At 47.7% G+C, this 21845-nt stretch overlaps 1 protein-coding gene across 1 annotated transcript in view; it reads right to left on the bottom strand.

Moving 5' to 3' along the window:
- The window catches only part of LOC115308401 (valine--tRNA ligase), a 59750-nt gene extending 38146 nt beyond the window's left edge, over positions 1 to 21604 (bottom strand). Inside the window, exons 1-8 of the mRNA XM_029966300.2 lie at positions 21261 to 21604; positions 13556 to 13628; positions 12687 to 12787; positions 11718 to 11845; positions 7870 to 8034; positions 4597 to 4678; positions 2986 to 3105; positions 642 to 750 (exon numbers count right to left, since the gene is read on the bottom strand). Of these exons, the coding sequence (XP_029822160.1) occupies positions 642 to 750; positions 2986 to 3105; positions 4597 to 4678; positions 7870 to 8034; positions 11718 to 11845; positions 12687 to 12787; positions 13556 to 13628; positions 21261 to 21422 (940 nt within the window). The 5' untranslated portion in view covers positions 21423 to 21604. The remainder of the gene's footprint in view (positions 1 to 641; positions 751 to 2985; positions 3106 to 4596; positions 4679 to 7869; positions 8035 to 11717; positions 11846 to 12686; positions 12788 to 13555; positions 13629 to 21260) is intronic.
- Between the last annotated feature and the right edge of the window lie 241 nt (positions 21605 to 21845).

Here is a 21845-nt window from a genome sequence, read left to right as displayed (position 1 = left end):
GCTAGCAAAGTAGCGCTGCCAAACCAAGCCAATCCATTTGCAGCCAACATAGAATTCAAAATGACTGCTTCTCGACAGTGTTCCGCTGATCGCTCGCTACGATTTTGTCTGAATAATCAAACTTTCAGACTTCAAGCTGTCCGAAACAGTGGTCGTGAAAATGCACTATTTTTATTGGGTAAGTAACAGTTGCTCCTTCAGGTCCAAAATATCTAACAAGTCCAAATGAGTCCAAATGAGTCCGAAAAACGGTCGGCGACTGTATTTTTATTTTTCCAGAGAGCGTATGAAGTGGGCATCGGATACACAAAACCTCCAAGTATAAAGCGGCTTTTGCACACAGCGAACCCAGGTTCGATTCCCGCGGGCGACCTTTTTTAAGGATTTTGCGACATCGACGACAGACACCCTACATCGCCAGCTACAAGAACTAGTACTACTACGATATCAACAACGGACGTTATTTCCAGTGGTGGGAATAGCCCATAACAGCTGTTGCTTTAATACAAACCTAAAATCGTTAAACATCAAGCACACTTGCCAGTGTAACAGTGGCCTAGTTATGCGAACGTTGCATTGCAAATAAAGCGACAAACATTGCTGCATGCACAATTGCCGTAGTCTGCACGGCAGCCACTTACCGGAGCCTTCCACGGGATAAGCGAAGGAGACGAGGACGCCAAACTCCACTTTCTCCTTGTAGCCTGGCACGGGAAGGAGGGTGCGACCTGGCAGCTCCTTTTTATCCACCTGAATTCACAAGGCACAGAAGGCCACGAGACTCCGCTCAATAAAAGCTTCCCGTCACGTGCACAAGTCCAAAGATTAGGGTTGTACAAATACTTGAATTTTCAAAAAGAAGTTTCAAGTAACGCATTATCCAATACTCGCTTCGAGATAATCTGCGACATTCACACTTTATGAAACGCTGATCGTGGCAGGTTTGTCCCGTCGAGCGTGCTTTTTTTTGAGCACCAATGAAATGCGGAGAAGCAACACCCGTGGAGCTTGCTTCGTTGCAGCGCAATCGTGGGCTTGGGAGAAAAGCGCACCTTCAATGCAGGATAGTGCACGCGCACCTAAAGAAATGGAAACTTCGCAAATCTTGATATCTAGAGTGCAGTAAAATTTTCGAAATTAAACTGTGGCTATTATGCGAGAGTATATGTTACAGTGTGCCGAAGGCAATGAGATAAAGATAAGGAAGAAGAGAATGAAGTTCAAAATGGAGCAGAATAAACACAATTTGGCCCGCACAGAGCGAGATACTTTACATACCTTAGGCAGTGATGTCCTAACAACCTGCATTCATGGTTCATGTTTGAAAGAGAGGATATTTGCATACAGCGAGGAAATTTATAAGTTCCTTCAATTAGGTATAGCTGGGAATTTACGCAGGTTTTATTTTATGGAAAATTTGTTGCTTACTTGCCACCCCAATGTAGGCACTTGACTTACTGAGGCCATAATCCATAAATATAGTTAGATTCAAATCAATTATCTTAGATCTTAGAAGTAGACAGGCGAAAGATGGGAACAATTCTTCACAAGCTGGATTTTCATTTAGGCATGGTTTCGTTTAGGCTCGAAAGAACTATTAATTATTCGATTGAAAAACATTTGGCCAGAATCACCCTTTGCTTCGAACTTAAAATTCACTAATCACACATGCCTACCCGGGAGAGTGGAAGAACCAAAGAGAGGTACCAAGAACAAATATGAGCTACCAGTGGGCATTTGGAATACAAATAGGCAACGGCTGAGCTAACTGCATCATAAGTGGGCATAAATCTTTCCAGTGTTTATTTGTAAAAAAAAAATGAACAGATCATTTTTGGTGTTTGATTATTCTTTTAAAAATCAACATATTTCGGCAATTGTTTTGTGTGGACCCTATAATGGTGATCACTGGTGAATAAATTACCAACAAAACAAATAAACTCCTAAAAAACAAAGCATTAAAGTGTAATTTACAATTTGTAGAAACCCTTATAAATCACGTTGCTTCACGCTTATCATAATGTCACATTGCTCGCGAACAACTGATTAGCAATCGAAACGCAGGTCAAAGTCTGCGTAGATACTCTTCAACATATCATCCAGAGCCTTTTAGAGCGCAGCTCTTAGGGGCCCGTTTCCGGCTTGAGCGGCATCGCCGTCGCCGTAACCGCGAGGCCACGTGACCCCCCCCGAGGTCACGTGACCCACCCAGGTCACGTGACCACCAGAAGTCACGTGACCCCCTGAGCTCACGTGACCCCCTGAGGTTACGTGACCTCCAGAAGTCACGTGACCCCCTGAGGTCACGTGATCCCCTGGTCATGTGACCCCCCGAGGTCACGTGACACCCTGAGGTCACGTGACCCCCCGAGGTCACGTGACCCCCTAAAGTCACGTGACCCCCTTGAGGTCACGTGACCCCCTGTCATGTGACCCCTTCAGGTCACCTGACCCCCAAGGTCACGTGACCCCCGAGGTCACGTGACCTCAAGGAGTCGCCTATCCCTCAGTACGCTTCCCTCTTCCTCCTGAAGAGCTGCGCTCTAACCGGCGTTACAGGGAATTGTAAACGGCTTTCATTTTTTTTCTTTTCTCTTACCTCGCTGTACTTTTTTTCACTGTGTAACAACAAGAATTGAAGTGTTCTCAAGCAAGCAGTTTCCGCCCTGACGAAGGCAAGTTGCTCTCGCTTCTTTTGCAAGGTTTCGCCAGTGACAACTGCCAGTGTAGTTTTTAACACTGTCATCCAGCCCTGACCCGAATAGAAGAAACATCTTGTGATCGATCGTGGCGGTCGACTGACCTAGCTTTTGTGCCACCGTCTTCCAGAGTCGGTAACTCGTGCCTGGAAGGGTGCTTGATTGTAGGCAAGGTTACATGCCTGAAGAATGCTTAAGGGAGGGTTCCACCGACAAATGTTTATATAGAAACAGACACAGGAAAGATGTTCCACAGTCAGTAGACAGCGAGTGAGTGAGGGCCCACCTCAATGTCCGAGATGGCCGACCGCAGGGTGCACGACCAGTTGATGAGGCGATTGCAGCGGTACACCAGGCCTTCCTCGTGGAGCCTCACAAAGGCTTCCGTGACTGCCTTGATCATTTTCTGCACGCGGGATCGGAAAATTCGGATAACCCGTCACTGCCAGTGCTGTTAGTGGCAAGGTAACAAACATTACCACTAATACTCAGCTATCACATGAAGACAAAGAGAAACTAAACCTCTCTTTTAATAGAAGGCTAACATGAATTTCCTTTACTTGGTCCATAAACTATGGATGAGCTAAGGTACTGTCAAAAGAAATGTTAATAACACTTGCACAGTGAAAATCTAAGAGATATGCCTCAGTTGAACTGTCAGACAACAGACGGGTTTTGTTGGCTTCGAGTTCACATGTTATCGTGCATCACAGCACTAAGCTCGATTACAGTTTACGGGCCAGGAGCAACACAGTCCCTTGCTTCGTTCTAAATTTGGTGGGGAGCGTTCATGATAAAGTCCCTTTTAATTTTTAGATATGAACCCCCAGCTCTGTCATTATCATATCCTTTAAAGTTCTTGAGGCGGTCTACAATGTCGGAAGCGAACATTAAACAATACTGAAAGAATACAAATATAACGACAAACACAACTTTTTTTTTTTCGTTTCGTCCATTTCGAGTTTATTTTTTCGGTGTCGTTTAATCCAGGTACCGAGAACTTCAAATAAAAAAATAACCCAAAGTAATTAGTTTTTAAAATATTAAAATACACCATACAGATGTTGAAATCCTGAGACTGGGAAGAAAAATTGAAAGAAAAAGTGTAAGAAGACACAAAACTAAGGGGACAGACAAACGTCTCAAAGATGAGTTTGAGAAGTTTGCCTGTCCTCGCATTTCTGTGTCTTTTTAGGCTTTTACAGCGGAGCTGTTAAACGGGCTAGTTTTTCCAAGACCGTGTCTGCCCTCAAATGACCTGATGACACAAAACTTTGGACAGCTAACGCCATCTACGAGTGACAGTGGCAACCAGACAACCGGCTTGGCGGTTGCCGCCGTTGTTCATAGATGGTGGCACCCTTTCAAGGCCTTTCCACTCTGGCTTGCCAACTTGCTGCCGGACATTACTTTATTCCCACCATCGTACAGCTTCGCTGGTCTACATTCTTCACCAGAGTAAAAAGACTGAAAGTTTTCTTTTTTTTAAATTTTCCTTCTTAGTCTCAGGATTTTAACATCATGATCAACATGCACCAGCTCGCCTGCACATTGATAATTTTTTCGTTAACCAAACAGAGTTCCTAATACACAATGGGACCATCTTCATCGCTGTAACGTTGCTCAAAATAGACGCAATTTGGACCGTTATCCTATTTTTGGTCCCCCCAAACTCGGACCAAACTTTACCCTTCTTGATTTAACTCGTACACTACGTACTGACTTGTGACACGTCATCTGTACACCCAGCGTGCACGTCAGATAACCGATTCATTTTCGCTCCAGGACGACTAAGTCAATAAGGAGTCACTGCAAATTATGTACAATCACCAAACGAGCACCGACACGCGCATATTCCCTAAACAAAGCCCAGAGGTTTCCACGGGCGTAAACTCACGGGATCCATGGTGAAGGTGGCTCGGTCAAAGTCCGCGGAACAACCCAGCAGACGCAACTGCTCGTAGATCCGGTCTCCCTTCCTGCACGAGGGGAATACGACCCCCGGGTATTATTCAGTGTGTCGAACCGAAAAAAATACAGGTTTGGTTACGGTTCAGGTTCAGGTAAATTTATTTTGTTCCGGTTCAGTTCCGGTTCGATTAATTCGACCCGCGAACCGGTTCGCGAACCGGTTCGGGACGCTAAACCGGTTTGCGAACCGGTTCGGAAATTATAAATGACAAATTGCAACATCAAAATAAATTACAAATAACAACATCTGAAATCAGCACATACGAAACGGGATACATCGTAGTGTAAGGCTCAGGGATTTCTACCAGGAATGGTTTCTTTATGTGCACTCAAAGGTTACCTCACCGACGTTTACGCATTCGGACTTCATCTAATTGGGTCTGACGCAGTAGCTGTAAAATCCGCGACCTCCTTACAAACCCACTTACAAGTAGAACTCGCTAACTATCCTGCCACCTCGGCGTGTAAGCAATTGAAGGAACAGTGGGGAGAAAATACAGCTTTCTTTATTTGAACTAGCCTTCGGTAACTCAAATTAGACCCTTAAAGAAGTTTTCATTAAACAAGATACGGAATATGAAAAACACTTCACCGAACGCAACGCCAGAAGGACGTAATAGGATAAACATTAAAATAGAAGAGTTCGCTGTCTCACAAATATGTTAGCTTCTAAGTGCCTATACGAAACCGGATGCATTATTATCAAACTCCACAGCCTTTTCTTTTCTCATTCCGATGGAAGCAAGCTTCAAGAACTCGCGCGTTCTAGAAACGTGTTATGAAATGAGCACACAGCAGCATTTAGGATTTACGAGATTGTAGGAAAATGAAATCCCGTGACGCGATTTTCTTTTTTTGCACAACCTTCCAGTTCTCTTTCTTCCATGCAAGCCGCGACCAGCGCAATACTGGTTCCTATGCCAAGATTCATGGATGCAGCGTTTGTCAAGAGTCATGGATGCAGCGTTTATATTCCTAAGACTGAGTGGAGAAGCAAAATATGTAAGTGAGGTGTGTGTCAGTTGACGGCACTTAAAAAACAAATGGCATTGAGAGCACATTCATTGTCAACAGCGCGTGGCCGAACCGTTTTGACATGAGCCGGTAACAGTTATTTTTTTCCGGTTCAGTTCCGGTTCGGGTTTATCGCGATAACAATATAACGGTTCGGGTTCAGGTTCAGTTCCGGAAAAAATACCGGTTCGGTTCTGGTTTTCGGTTCGGTTCCGGTTCGACACCCTGGTATTATTATAGTAATAATAATAATAATATTTAATTAAAGTGCCTCGAAACAACCATAATGAACTTTGGATTGGTGCATCCCTGGAAGAACACTAAAATAAAGAAACAAAAAATACATGATTACCCTCAAAACACGATATAGTTAGACAGAGTAAAGCAATAACGTGAGACATTATGCTAAACGTAGAAAAAAGGTCCGCATCTTCCCGCGCATTCTGGTTGCCTCGGAATGGCGAAACGTAGAGGCAGACTTTGTCATTTAAATATTACGTACAAATGTTTTCCAAAATTTAAAAAAAAAAATGTGCTGATTTTGGTATTTTGCAGGAAGCCGACTGACGCAAAATTTGTTTCGAGTTTCTATCTAACTTTTTTTAACCGTTTTGCCTGCTCGGCTTTCGGGGTAATTCATTCGGGATGTCAACGCCAGCGCATGATGCGTTCGACATCAGTCGGTTTTGGGCGAAGTACCAAGACGACCGTCCAAGTCTCTCCAGGGGGTATAACATTGGGCTACAGAGCACAAGGAACGAGGTTCAATTCCTGGTGAGGGACAAAGCATTCTTCGTAAAAAAACAAACAGGTTGGACACTTGTGTCTACACCTCGTTTCCCCTCGAGTGCAGATGCAGCAGACGCTACAAGCTGATGGGACCAGTAGGACAGGATCAAAAGCGCACCGTCGCGGTGTTCCTTGTGGTTTTGCACACGTTTCGTTGTCGCCAAACTAACTGTAAACAGAAAAGACCCAGTGGTGTGCGCTTTTGAAGCCGCTCGATCGGTCCCATTAGTTTGTAGCATCAGCTGCCTCAGGACTTAAGTCGAAACGAAGTATGGACGACGTAAACCTTTAAGGTATAGACGCCGGTTTACGCCGTAGGTGAGATATTTAGCCGGTGCAGTACGACCGCTGGCCTGGAGTCTTTGACCTGCATTACGGTAGTGATATGCCGGTACGACGCTCCTCCAAGTCGAGACGGGCGGGGGCGGGGATCAAACCCAGAACCTCCTAGTTCTGCAGTACAAGATTTCGCTCCACTTGCTCCGAGGTGGGGGTGCATTGGCATGCTCGGCCACTGGTCCACGATTCGTAAAAACGCCCAGAGGGGACCAGGGAAACTTGGTTACATCACGCTCTTGTAACGATTCTCCGTGACGCTCTAGACTCAGAAGCCAGCCCTAAAGCGCGTCCTGGGTTAAAATATATCTTGGGAGTTGCGCGTCCATTTAAGATATAAACTGGTAGTGCTCGTTCGATTACAAAAACGAATGAACGAATTCCATGAGGGCATTAATAATTAGGAACCAACTGGTGGCTGCAGGCCCGTCGTCGCCAACGGCTTACAGAGGTGCTCTGGCAAGATTTGAAAAGTCACCGATTTGCCTCAGAAAAGGTTTGACGCATTTCACCTAGTAACCCAAATCGCAAGTTGCAATAGTGTTTGTTTTCTTCCCGCAAAGTTATTAAATTTTTAAATTTGGTCCGTGAGGCTGAGAGGTTCTACTGGCAACACTGAAAATGTGACATCAGATGTTATAATATAAAAACAGTACAGCTTGTTCAAAATGGGTCACAGAAGGTACAATGGCATAAACTAAATCCCCAAAAAACTCACGCGAGAAAAAAAAAAAAAAAGGTGCGACATATTAGGCTTTTTAGACTGCCTGCTTCACTTGCGGGTTATACGATGTGCGACGTTGGCCCACCAGCGAGCACGGGAAAATCTGAACGTTGGTTTCGGCATAACCTTCACTTGCAGTTTTGTCAATAGCCACTTCGAATTTAGAGACGATAAATAGCGTGCCAGGAAGAGTAAAGCCCGGGGTATAACCGAAAGAGTGTTTAGTCTGGGTGCTGAAGAACGAATCTCAAAGCGTGAACACGTTAGCGAGTCGCACCCGGCATTTTTCTAGGCCGTCGGTGACTATGCTGGCCGAGAAGAGGGCTGGCACTCAACTCGTTCTTCCACTTCCAGACCTCCTGGACGAAGGCCTCCCTGCCGACGTCATGGCGCGTCTTGCCGGTCTCCCGCCACAGCTTCTTCTCCACGACCACTTGCGTTGCGATGCCCGCGTGGTCGCAGCCAGGGTTCCAGAGCGTCGTCCGCCCCTTCATGCGGTGCCTGTGCAACGCGCCAGAACCTTCGTCGCACTACGCTCCCCACCGTCGTCGACACTAGCTTCGTTCGATTTACCTGCACCTCCCGCACCGGTGCAGAAAACCGCAGGGCAGAGTACTTCCGGTATGCATACTCAGGTATGACTGAAAGTACACCACCGTACACATTTCTGCACCGGCGCGAGAGGGGCAGGTAAATCGAACCAAGCTACTGTCGCCGATTTGAAAAGAACCGTGAGCTTCCCGCTTTGACGACCGATTCTATGGCGTTGTTGCTGAAATCGATTGCCGAGACGGGGAGAAATGGACAGAAAAGCAATTGGCATTCGTGAAGCCAGCGCCAGGCACGCCCGGCAGCCATTCTTCGAAACGCTCTCTTTTCCCAGTCAGTGCTCCGCTGGGATTCGTGCTCTCACTGACCGAGTTCCAGCCGAGGGTTGGGTTGGGTTGGGTTGGGTTGGGTTGGGTTGGGTTGGGTTGGGTTGGGTTGGGTTGGGTTGGGTTGGGTTGGGTTGGGTTGGGTTGGGTTGGGTTGGGTTGGGTTGGGTTGGGTTGGGTTGGGTTGGGTTGGGTTGGGTTGGGTTGGGTTGGGTTGGGTTGGGTTGGGTTGGGTTGGGTTGGGTTGGGTTGGGTTGGGTTGGGTTGGGTTGGGTTGGGTTGGGTTGGGTTGGGTTGGGTTGGGTTGGGTTGGGTTGGGTTGGGTTGGGTTGGGTTGGGTTGGGTTGGGTTGGGTTGGGTTGGGTTGGGTTGGGTTGGGTTGGGTTGGGTTGGGTTGGGTTGGGTTGGGTTGGGTTGGGTTGGGTTGGGTTGGGTTGGGTTGGGTTGGGTTGGGTTGGGTTGGGTTGGGTTGGGTTGGGTTGGGTTGGGTTGGGTTGGGTTGGGTTGGGTTGGGTTGGGTTGGGTTGGGTTGGGTTGGGTTGGGTTGGGTTGGGTTGGGTTGGGTTGGGTTGGGTTGGGTTGGGTTGGGTTGGGTTGGGTTGGGTTGGGTTGGGTTGGGTTGGGTTGGGTTGGGTTGGGTTGGGTTGGGTTGGGTTGGGTTGGGTTGGGTTGGGTTGGGTTGGGTTGGGTTGGGTTGGGTTGGGTTGGGTTGGGTTGGGTTGGGTTGGGTTGGGTTGGGTTGGGTTGGGTTGGGTTGGGTTGGGTTGGGTTGGGTTGGGTTGGGTTGGGTTGGGTTGGGTTGGGTTGGGTTGGGTTGGGTTGGGTTGGGTTGGGTTGGGTTGGGTTGGGTTGGGTTGGGTTGGGTTGGGTTGGGTTGGGTTGGGTTGGGTTGGGTTGGGTTGGGTTGGGTTGGGTTGGGTTGGGTTGGGTTGGGTTGGGTTGGGTTGGGTTGGGTTGGGTTGGGTTGGGTTGGGTTGGGTTGGGTTGGGTTGGGTTGGGTTGGGTTGGGTTGGGTTGGGTTGGGTTGGGTTGGGTTGGGTTGGGTTGGGTTGGGTTGGGTTGGGTTGGGTTGGGTTGGGTTGGGTTGGGTTGGGTTGGGTTGGGTTGGGTTGGGTTGGGTTGGGTTGGGTTGGGTTGGGTTGGGTTGGGTTGGGTTGGGTTGGGTTGGGTTGGGTTGGGTTGGGTTGGGTTGGGTTGGGTTGGGTTGGGTTGGGTTGGGTTGGGTTGGGTTGGGTTGGGTTGGGTTGGGTTGGGTTGGGTTGGGTTGGGTTGGGTTGGGTTGGGTTGGGTTGGGTTGGGTTGGGTTGGGTTGGGTTGGGTTGGGTTGGGTTGGGTTGGGTTGTGGGTTGTGGGTTGTGGGTTGTGGGTTGTGGGTTGTGGGTTGTGGGTTGTGGGTTGTGGGTTGTGGGTTGTGGGTTGTGGGTTGGGTTGGGTTGGGTTGGGTTGGGTTGGGTTGGGTTGGGCTGGGTTGTGGGTTGTGGGTTGTGGGTTGGGTTGGGTTGGGTTGGGTTAGGTCGTCATAATTCGGTAACGACGCCTTGTTAAGGCGTCGTAATTAGATTATGGCAGCGCCCAAGTGCACCCCAACTGAGCAAGACGGTGGCGCCCTAAGGCCATACTTGCAAACATGTATACTACAGACCGTTTTTGTTTAAAACTTTACAGGTTTGTTTTAAAGAAGCCGCAAAAGCTACACTAAAGCGCGAAACACATGTACGACGAAACCGTCCGATCCGACGTCCGACCTCGCAATACGACGGTCGGAGGCGGGGGTTTTCAGCGCTCTCCGATGCTACGAAAGCCCTCGCCCCCCAAGGTCATTCTGGCAGTCCGCACGTCGGATCGGACGGTTTCGTCGTACATGTGTTTCGCGCTTAATGCAGCCTGTGAGGGACAGTTATTACAAGGCGGGGGAGACGTAATATAGGGGGATAATTGTCACGACAGGTCAACTAATTAACTAAAATTTGATAATTACCTTTTTAATAATTGAACATAAAGCCATTGTTTTAGTGAGAAACTTGCTGAGCGTCGTCAAAAGCCACTATAAACAAGTAAATTTGAGAAAGATTTCGGATGTGTGGGAAGTGCTCTGGTACACTAAAGTTGCCATTCAAACAGCAGGCGTGGGGCTCGTGGTGCAAAAATGCACCCGCGCGGCTTTCCGTCTCTTGCCATCCGCATTTTCGCACCACCAACATGGCACCCGTTGCACGAGTGGCAACTTTGGAGTACCGCTCTGCTTCTCACATGGCCAAAATTTTTCTAAAGCTTATTTAGTCGTCGTCGATGATGCTAAGCAAGTTGCTAATACAGCCCATTGGTTCATTTTCACCAATTAAAAAATTGTAGAGCCCTTTCACTTTACGTGAAGGTGGAGGACCAGCGAAGCTGTTATCTTTAAGACGTCTAGGACGATGGCTAGAGGACAATGTCTCGGACAACTTCTAGGACGACCTCGAGGACGATGTCTAGGGCGACCTCAAGGACGACGTCTAGGACAACCTCGAGAACGACACCTAGGATGACCTCTCGGACAATTTCAAGGACGAATTCTAGGTTGACCTCGAGGATAACTTCTAGGACGTCTAGGACAACCTCAAGGACGACCTCTTAGACGACCTCGAGGACGACTTCTAGGATGACCTCGTGGACGAGTTCAAGGACAACCTCAAGGACAATGCCTAGAGATGAAAAAAAGGGATCAGGACCTCACTATCTAATAATGCCAAGGAAGGCTGACTCAAGTTGGTTGCCCCCTTTTTGTTTTTATTTATTCATACTTGCCACGACCAATGGGGAGTTTTCTGTCGACATGTGAGGACGCATTTTTTCACAGACCCTAGCGTATAACAGCTCTGCTGTAGAAGGTTAAAGAACACACTTTAGTTAATTATTATTCTTATCGTGACAACCAGACCCCTATAATATGTTTCCCTGGCCGCATAACTCGTCTGCACAGACTGCATTAGTATTGCTTTCACGGCTTTTTTTAAATATTTTTTATAAACAAATCTGCAAAGCCCTACAAAAGAAAAAACACCCCTCATAATTCCGGAGATACACTTTCAACAAATTCTAAATGCACGAGAAAAAGCTGCATCGTGTTTTGTGGCAACCCTGGAAAGTCCTCAAACCCGACCCGTCTATTGAGTTATCGGCAATTTTTAAGTTTTGCAGCGCTGCTTTGGTCAACCATAAGTTTCTGCTTGTGCCAATCAAACAACGGTCATCCATGATTATGGAACTAGTATGATCGTATTGCTACAACGCACACGCTACGCAGAAGCGAGAGAAAGAGGTGCTCGCCATCGTGTGACGCAGTCTTCCACGGCAACGGTGAGGGCGTGCCCCAGGTGCAAGCTGCCCGTAACGTTGGGAGGTGGGATGACCATGACAAAGCGTCCCTTGGGGTTGGGCGCCATTGGATCCCTACCCTGAGGAGAGAAGGAAACGTGCCACAGTCAGTGTCGACGCCGGAACGCCCAACCGAAACATCATAAAGTATCCGCTTTTCTGTACAATTCGAAAATAAGCAAACAGTTTCGGCGGTGCTGTATTTGGCAATGTCGTAAAGGCCGGTTAACACGTACAATGCAGCGTTATCTGAGTACCAAATTAACACTACGGAAGCAGCACTGATGCTGTCTCGAACATAATTAGCAGTGGTGCAGAGAGCAGCATTGAAGATGAGATAGCACTAGGCGATGACCGAGTATGGAATGATTCGTTGAAGGATAGACTCGCACACAGTGTTGGTGTGCAATGGCTGTGTGCACCACATCTTTGCTGTCTCAGAGTGCCTCTTGATGCTGTAGACCCTTGGCAAATTTAGAGATATGCACTACCTGCCCAATTTATGGTGCATTCTCTTGCAGCCCTTTTGGTTACCTCTCGCAAGATTCTTGTACTTAAAACGTGTCACAGAGCCGTCGTGCAACGGGGTCACGCCACATTATGTGGTCGCATCACGTTACGTCCCGTTAAGCTCGGAGGATGACGTCACTTTCGCGCTACTTCTTACGTTAGTGTTTTTCTACATACCTATGCCTACAAGGTATTCTATGTTAAACAAATCAACTACCTACACAATTTATCTAATCTCGAGCTACTGCTGCTTTTTCTTATTTTTTATTCTTTTTTTGGCTCTGTGTAAGGAGTGACTCTTTAGGCTGAGCTGTCAGTAAACACACAATCTCGAGACCTTTAGCGGAAAAAAAACATCATTCTCTTCATAGGGATGTACCCACTTAACGGCCCGCACAACAGACAGCTTACCCCATACTCTGGCTTGAAGAACTGGCTCTTCTCCCACCAAGCGTGCCAGGCGGCCTCGACGTACTGGGGACTGTACGCATCTGGCATGGGCCCTGAAGTGTCTGCGAATTAATGAGAGACAATCAGGAACGCTCAGAGTATCTCCTCACACACACATTTCCTCATAGAAAACAAAGCTCCGGGAGAGGCCACTTTGTAAAAACATGATGCTGACAGATATCAACGTGAGAATGTGCCAATCATTATGTTCACCGAAGGGATCAAAACGGTAAAACATCTCCTTCTAAAGCCTGGCCTCCAGCCCATGCTCGTTGCCACCTGCCGTGCTTTGGCAGTGCAAGACGCTCACAAGACACTGAAGTGTTATAAAAGGTAAGTGGGTCGTGCTGTAAACGGGACAGCTAAAAGATCTAACAGTGACTGTAGTCACTTTTGGGAGCATTTGCCTCCGACCGACTCCCCAAAAGAAACACAGAAAATTCGAGAATAGCTCAAGTTTGGATTGGCAGAAATGCCGTAAAATCATCTTCACTATTTTACGGCACCCTATAGTCGCTAAAATCTTCAGTGTATCTAGAGACTGCAAGCTACGGCAAACATGTGTGCCTCGCATATATCATTGCAAGCATTTTCGTATGCTCTTAATAGATATTCTCAAATTCTGTCCTTTTCAAACGCTGCACAAATTAGATATAAATATTGAGGGTTTCACTTTGGCAATATCTTACCTATGATTTTATTACAGTTGTGCTGCAGGAAAGAAACAAAGCTAATGATTGTTTCCCAGATGCTGGCATTGGATGTTGGTTGCATTTTCCCAGCAACTTTGTGGAAACATTTGATCAAAGTGTTCAAGAGCCAAATCTCACCTTTCTTCTCTCCAGGTGCAGTGGGCTTGTCATAAACAATAACCTCCTTTTCTTTCTTCTCTTTTGGCTTTTTCTAAATAAAAAAGAATTAAGCAAATCAAAGGTGAATCTCTGGGTTCCAAATAGACAAACAAAATGTATTCTTTAATGACATCACAAATTTGGAATATGCTCATAGTAGGGAATTTCTGTTCAATGGTAACGTGCCATATAAGTTAGTAAAAGGCTTAATTAAGAACACACAGCTAAAGGTGCAAAAAATACCCCACTCATATTTCCAAAATGATAAGAATTAATTTATTGGTTTGTTAACATCACAATTTGTGATCCATTGTTACAAAGACAGCCTACCCAATTAGCAAAGCTGGCTGTTCGAAGCTCTATAGTAGCACATCAGTGATAAATATTTTTCAGCACGCAGCAAACTGAGAGGTTTTGCTTTGCTAGACTTTGACGGCATTTGATGTATATTATCTAGTGTAATCCATACATGAATTTTTCATCTGCAAGACTTAGTTTCTTGAGTACTCCATCAATATTGCAAACCTTCTGCACTTGGGAAGCCAAACTCTCTTTGTGAATTGTCACCAAGAAAAGCCTAATCAGTGGAAAAAAATATTCGTTTCTGAATATGTTGTATGTGTTGTAGAGGAAAAGATGCTCCCTGGTTTCCAAGGCCCGCCTAAGACGGGGCAACTTTCCCAGCAATTTCGGTGTTGCTGGTGGGTTGTTTCCTAGCTTTCCCTAGTACAACACGAATTGCCCAGATTGCATTCATCTCGAAACAAACAAACAACTCTGACAACTTGGAGACATTTGAAGCAGCAGCAGGCTAACGCAGCTAGCAGTGTACAAGGAAACCTCGGTAGAGGCCGCCAAGAGTCAGGGTTACGTCACAATGACGTCAAATATGTGAATAACACACTCCGACTATTAGGATGGGTACAGCCGTTAACATCAGAGTTCCTTTGGGGAGCTCTTTCTGCACTGAAGCTTAGGGATCTTCTTTCCACCGCCTCAAAACATGGCGTTACGATCAACACTGCCGCCGGGCAGCCGGGCGCCGCCGTCTGTGGCAACCGTGGCAACGGTGCAATCAGCGCAATGGTCACCAACGTCCAAATGAGCGTGATCGTCTGCTCCGAGTGTTCTGCGGAAAACGTGGTGTTCGCTCGGTCCGCGTTAATTTGACTTCAAAAGTTACGATTGTCTCGCAAGACAATGCCTTGGCACTACTGTGCTGTGAGATGGTGTGGGAACTCCAGCAAGCCGAAAGTCTTGTCATTCTTTCTATATCCAAAGGAGTTCCGAAGTGAGAGATAAAGTTTCATTTTTTGTCAGTTTCGTTTCAAGCCTGTTTTCAAGCAAGCGCACAGGACGATACAGGCATATTTGGTGCTCTCTCTGTGCTCACAGGCCCTTGCCTTGCTTTTGTGGGAGCGGAATCCCGCTCCCGTGAAAGAACCAGGCTGGACTCGGGTTGTTGACGGACCACGTGGGAAATGGCGAATCGGCAGCGGCACGCAAATTCCTACTAATGTTCACAAACAAACGTAAAGCCAAAGCTAAACACAAAGAGGGCCCCTAGACCTCGTGTCCTGTGATTACGCTTGATCCGGTCGCACACACTTGCCTAATCTTGATACCGCCCGGAGTCCTAAGAGGCTGTTCACCCCCTGGTCCACCGACTATATCTCGATCGATGGGCGAGGAAGTTTCTCCTCACCCGCCCTGGGGCGCCTGCAGCGCCATCCAGTGGCTAGGAGAGAAAGCGGCACGTCGGGAGCCGAATTCGAGATCCCGATCGACCTTGCGGCGACATGACCATGCGATCATGTCTGAGGCGAGGCAACCGCATAGCCACCTCGCAGCAACTATGCCAGAGTGGTTTGATGGGCGCCCTCGTGAAGGCAAGTGTGTGCGACCAAACCTAAGGTAATCGCGGGACACGAGGCCTGGGGGCCCTCTTTGTGTTTAGCTTTGGCTTTACGTGCATTTGTGAATATTTGTGTAATGTCACATGTATTTGTAGTTTAAATTGAGTGTTTTGAGCATTGTGTTTTATGTACCAATAAACAGGGAGCGGAATCCCTCTCCCGTGAAAGAACCAGGCTGGTCTCGGGTTGTTGACGGACCACATGGGAAATGGCGAATGGGCGGCGGCACGCGAATTCCTACAAATGGTGCATCAACGTTAGGGCAGGCAAGCCGTAATTACGGTTGCAACGTCCGTCGATAACACTGCGTGAAAGTTCACGCGGGGCGGTCCCCCCTGGCTGGCGGGTCTATACCGCGACACTTTGAAGGTGGGAAGGGCATGTCCAAACAAGTGTTCGGGATGGCCACGGGTAATTTCACGCTCACAGATTTAACGTTTTTGGCTGACGTGATGACTACACAAGCGGAAAAAGAGTGACTGCTCTCGGGGTTAGCGGAGGGGAACGCCGCGGAGATGATCGCAGTGCTGAGTCCGGACACGCCGACGGTATCGCCGGTCGTGTCTATGCTGCAAAGCACGGAGATGTCCCGTGAATCCACGGCATTGGTTGCGGCGTTCGCCCACGCCTTACAAAGCATGCAGAGGGAACCGCCAACGCCAAAAACCCTCATCCGTATTCCGGTGCCGGAGTACAGCGGACACAGCGATAGAGCTATGAGCGCGACCGACTTCTTGCTAGCAATCCAGCGATGTCGAAAAGCTACCAGCCTGACCGAGCAGGACACGCTAGGCGGGTTTCTGCCGGTGGCTCTCGTGGGTCTGGCGGCCAGGTGGCATTACCTTGTGGGCGAGTCAGCCGGAACACTCGGCGAGTTCACAGCCCTCTTCCGACAGAAGTTTTTGCCGACAGACTACCTGCCAAGAATGCGCAGGGAACTGGAGGAAAGAACGCAGGCTCCCGCTGAGCCCTTCGCGGAGTACCTGCAGGCAATTCCTGGCCCACAATGGGCAAGCTTGAAGAGTGCTTTCGGGCGTGCATTCTTAATCTGGTATACAAGGATGATGAGATGAAGAATATTTGTGCTTTCATGGTAGAAGTCGGAGAACCTTCTCCGTCCAGCAATCTGCTAGAAGTTCCTCCAGATGTTCTGCTATGAACCCTGGGGCATTTACACCTTTAAAAAGAAGAAATCTGCAAAAACCTCATTTTAAAAGGTCTACAGCTGATAGGAAAGCACAGAAACCGTGAAGCAAGTTATCTATCAGCTGAGTACAAAAAAACTTTTAGCCTTTCCACTCTGGTGAAGAAGGGAGTGCAGAAGGCTGTAGCTTCTGTCCTCGGCGGTGGCTTTCCAGGAGAGCGATTTGCTTTTCTTTCGCAAGGGCATCTGAAGCGCTCAACGGACGCAGCGGTTGCGGACCCATTCGCGTTACTGCGTACGTCGCCGCTCCTTCCGCACCCGGTCTTCTTTCCCCAAAGAATGGGCACGCGGCCAACATTGTGAGTTCAAACTGAAACTGAGAAGAGCGTAGGAGACAGCGCTCAAAACAGACGAGGACGAAGGAACATACGTGACGTGCGCTGCGCTCGTCACATGTGTTTCTTCTTCAACCTCTTCTGTTTTTTGTGCCTGTCTCCTACAATCAATTCCCACCAACTCGCCCAACTATCCATTCTTCTATGATAACTGGAAAGGTTGCCGCCACCTATGAGCAACGGTGACAGCCAGACTGCTTGTCTGGTTGCCAACGTCGCCTATAGATGACGGTAGCTGCCCAGAGGTTCGTGTAGGTTTGTGTCGACATTTCTTTGGTACCGGACACGATCCTGGGGAACCTATACTCCGTTTCACCTTATGTTGTACCGCAGCGAAGGCTCAAAGCGCGAGCTCATAGCGTTGACAGCTGCCCTTACTGCACGAGAGCTTGTGCCGCCGAGATCTGTTCCAGAGCAAGGAGCTCGCGCTTATAGCCTTCCCTGCGGTACAACATAAGGTGAAACAGAGTATAGCCCTTAACAGCTCCGCTGTAAGAAAATCATATTTTTGTCTGCAGAAAACACTGAAGTTTCTGTCGATCAAAACTGTGGTGGTGCAATATCTTTTATAAACTTATATTTCCTTAATTGTGCTCTTTGTGTTTCTCGTGCTATCTGTTCTCTTGTTCAATAAAGTTTATTATCTGTATATATCTTCTATTTTATGTATGAGATCTGTGTAAATACTAAAGTATGTATGAAAAGTAAATGTGTGCTCCTTGCTTCCTACCCACTTGAGGAGCAGCTTCTCTGAATTTGCTCTACAGTGATTTATAAAAAAAGATATAAAATAAAAGTGCCAGAAGACGAGAAGGAAATCGAAGAGAAATAAAATCAAGCAAGCGAACTGGGGGGGAGGGGAAGGGGGAAGAAAGGCGCGAACTGGGCGACGGCGAACCGGCCACCTAGGATGCAACAGTACAACTTGCGCCATCTAGGGGCGAATCGGGGCGGCCCGGCAGGAGTAGAGGCAGCGATTGTAACGCCATGTTTTGAGGTGGCAGAAACAAGAACCCTATGCTTGAGCGCAGAAAGTGCGCCCCGAGAAAACATGGATGTTAAAGGCTGTATTCCTCCTAGTGGCCAGAGTGGGTTATTACCATATTTGACATCGTCATGATGTCACTCTACTTTTCTCTTCTTTTTTTTGCTCATCGGTCGCTCTTTTTCTTGCTTCTTCGCTTGCTCAAACGCCCGGAGCGCATTACAATAGCCAAGGCTACGGCTGCGTTGGCCTGGCGGCAGCAGCTATTCAGGGCCGCAATATTTTCACGTGACACCCTGTGCCAGTGATGATGACAACTAAAGACTTGGTTCTGGTTTGAAATTTATTTTTCTGGGGGAATAACTGTTTCAGAAAGATGAGTTAGTATTCTCAACACCATTTAAACAAATAAAAAACATGTTTATAGCACATAAGTGTGTGTCCAGATAGTACAAGAAAAATAAAATTTAATGATGATGATAGAAAATTGCAGCCATTGGTTGCTGCATGTGAACGCGGGCGGCCTGAGTTGCTGGTGTCGCGAAATAAAGTTGCGGGGAGAAATCGCCTCGTCCGAAGCGGGCTTAAAGGGGCCCTGCGATCATATTTAGGTGTCTACCTTTTTGCGGTTTCCACGTCTCTTGGGGTTGAGGCAAGCCAGCGGGCACAGAGAGAGTAACTAAATATCAGTGAGTCATATTTTAACCGGACGACGCGGAAACCTCCTTCAACTACGAGGGTGACCCGCGTTGCCGAAAGCGCGCAATATGTGACGTCTTTGGTCCTGGGCTTACTACTGGTCAGAACCGCTAAAAGCATTTCTTTTTAGTCGAGATACAAAATATAAGTGTCGCGAACCATTTCAATTATGTATGAAAGTAGTTTTTGTTCAGTATTTTAGATCAGCAAAAAAACAAATGCAGTTTATAAAGTACGGAAACAAGGAATGACCCGTCGACATGCCTGCCACCAAGCGGCAGAAAAAACGGCGCATACTAGAAAGGGCTAGTGGGATGAGGCGCCAACGAATGGCGAGCGTAGAAAGGTCCCAGATGTACGTGACCGCGCTGCGGTCTTATACCGGCTCGAGGATCCGACCGGTTCCAAGCGTTCCGAAGGCTTTCGGCATGGGCTCGGCTGGCGATTTGGCCATTTGGCGGTATGGCAGCGCAAAGTGGCTCCCGTTTTGAACTGATCTTTACACCGTGTTTGCTGTCGTTTGTGGCCAATGAAGTGTTATGCCGAATTAGTCTTTAATCACGCAGCAAAAGCAATGCTAGCCGCCCTGGCCGCCCGCTTCATACAGCCTATCCAACACATGCTTAAGTGGCGCCCTCTTGAGCCGTCAACGCGGAGTGCGGCAGCTGTGAGTGCTTGATGAGCTCACTACTCCTCCTTCGGTTCACGGCCACTCCAGCCAGGGCCTACGATATCATGGAGGAGGTTATTTTTTGCTTGTTTTTGTAATTCTAATTTGCCTATAACTTTTAAAATAAAGCAAAATTTGAGAAAAGAAAAGTTCCTTTAAGTTACTACGTTCAGTGCGCTCATGTTCGGTGCAAATTAAAAACCAGTAAAAAAGTTGTTCAGGGCCCCTTTAAAGCATTCAACCTGTCATCTTTTGGGGCGACATGGCTGCTGGAAGACTCGATGTCACAATTACTAATCTGACGGCACTTTACAGAGCAACGGCGCCGCTTTACAGGAGCTGAAATCTCCAAAAAAAGACGTCATTTGTATGCGCAAGCAGAAATGAAAGCCGTTTACAACTCCCTGTAACGCCGAATTAGAGCACAGCTCTTGAGGAGGAGGAGGAAAGGGTACTGGGGGGAAGGTATACCCCTTCTCCCTCCTCCTCACATTCTTATCCTGCCTACTACCCCTCCCTCCGAGCGGCGTCGCCGTTGCCTCACAAGGGTCACGTGACCTCACGGGGGTCACGTGACGATGACGTCATCATCACTGGTGATGATCTTAGGCTCTTAGGTGCCCGTTTCCGGCTTAAGCGGCATTGCCGTCAGCGCCGGCATAACTGTGCAGTGCATTATGGGACGCATGACGTCACTGGTGATGTCACTGATGACGTCATCAGTGACGATGACAATGCCGTTGACGTCCTCAGGGACGATGACGATATCAGTGATGATGACGTCATCATCACTAGTGACGTTATCATCCCTAATGACGTCATCAGTGACGTCACTGATGATGTCACGCGTCCCATAATGCACCGCGCGGTTACACCAATGCCGCTCAAGCCGGAAACGGGCGACTAAGAGCTGCGCTCCAAAGAAAAAGAAAAGCACGCTAAGAAAGCATTGAAAACGTACTACGAAAGCTAAGATAATACCCCAGGAAAACAAAAGCAACAAACAGCACTACGAGAGCCAAAACCCCAAGTCGCTTCCTATCACTAACACCTGCGACAGCTGCTAAACACGCGCTACTTCACTTCAAGAAGTCTCACTCAAGCACCTGGATCAACAGGAAACACTGATCACTTAGGCAAAACAACTAGTCGAGGTAGGCGATATAGGCGAGAGAAGAGACAGCAGCGGCCATGGAAAGAATGGCGAAGCTTTTGTTTGTTATGGTATGAATATAAGCGGAAGTACCCGTCTTGTAAACCTTTTGTAAAGAATTCTTGTAAACCTTTTGTAAAGAATTCTTGTAAACATTTTGTAAATAATAATAACTCTCACCACATGGGTTTTTCTTTAAACGTAGAAATATGCTGCCAATAAGTTCGTCTGCTTCTTCTTGCATTGGGGTTGCGATGATGCCAAAACGCCAAGCTCTTAATGGCCAATACAAAAAAAAAAAACAAAAAAAAAACAGTGGTAGACCTTAAGGCATTTAGCATTGAGGTCTACCCACTATCCTTTTAATCAAATCAATCAGAGTTCGGCGTCGTTCTGACGTCACCGCAACTCCCGCGCAAGCAGACGACTAGTCACCGAAAAATAACCGCGGAAACGTCGAACACGGTTAGCTTTTCGACACTGATCCTATCGAATTTAGTGCCGAGTCGAGGCGTGCAAATTCAGCACAATTCCGCGACCGATCAACACACACGTCTACGAAAGCAATCGTAATTCGCTGCGTGCTGCTTTTTTCTCTCTTGCGCGAGGTACCGGAAAGAGTGCGAGCTTTCAATTTGTGCCCCCGATTCCACGTGGATGGGGAATGAATGGAGCGTTCCTCTCAAGGTCTCGACCACATCGCGTCAATATGGTGCTCTGACCTCCGCCTTGGGCTGCTGCGTCTGGAGTTTCTCCTGCTTCTGCTTGAACTTCTCGAGCTTTTCTTTCTTCTTGGCCTCTTTCTTAAGCTGGACGGCGCTCTTCTGCACAGGCTCGTCGCCCTGGGCAGCCGAGCTGCCGTTCTCGTCGGTCGCCTGAGGCATCCTCGCTGGCTTCACTGCGTCGTGACAGCGATCGGTGCCGTCGCACGGACGATTAATGAGTTCGTCGGAAGTAATGACAGGTAATGAGCCCGAAAAGCGCCAGTGACTGCTGACAACCCACACAGCTTCACACAAGCACGCTCTCCTTTCCACGCTTTCCACCGTTCACGCACGCCGCTTGACGTAACTGGAGCGACCGGAGCGGCTGATTAACCGCATAGTATCGTATTTTTTTATAGCTCACGAGTAAAAAACACAAACTATTTGGTAAATACATGTTAACAATACAAAGTATATAATATACAAATAATAAAATTTTGTTCAGCTTAGATTAAAGTATGAATAATTGTTTACGATAGCTAGCGGCTTTGCTTAATCATATTCGATAGCTTTATTCCCATAGAAACGCTTGTCCGAAAAGCG

This window comes from Ixodes scapularis, unplaced genomic scaffold, assembly GCF_016920785.2.
Source record: "Ixodes scapularis isolate PalLabHiFi unplaced genomic scaffold, ASM1692078v2 PGA_scaffold3__209_contigs__length_174095766, whole genome shotgun sequence".
In the NCBI taxonomy this organism is placed as follows: domain Eukaryota; kingdom Metazoa; phylum Arthropoda; class Arachnida; order Ixodida; family Ixodidae; genus Ixodes; species Ixodes scapularis.
Note: the sequence above shows the minus strand (reverse complement) of the source record. Positions and strands in the feature narration are given on the sequence as shown.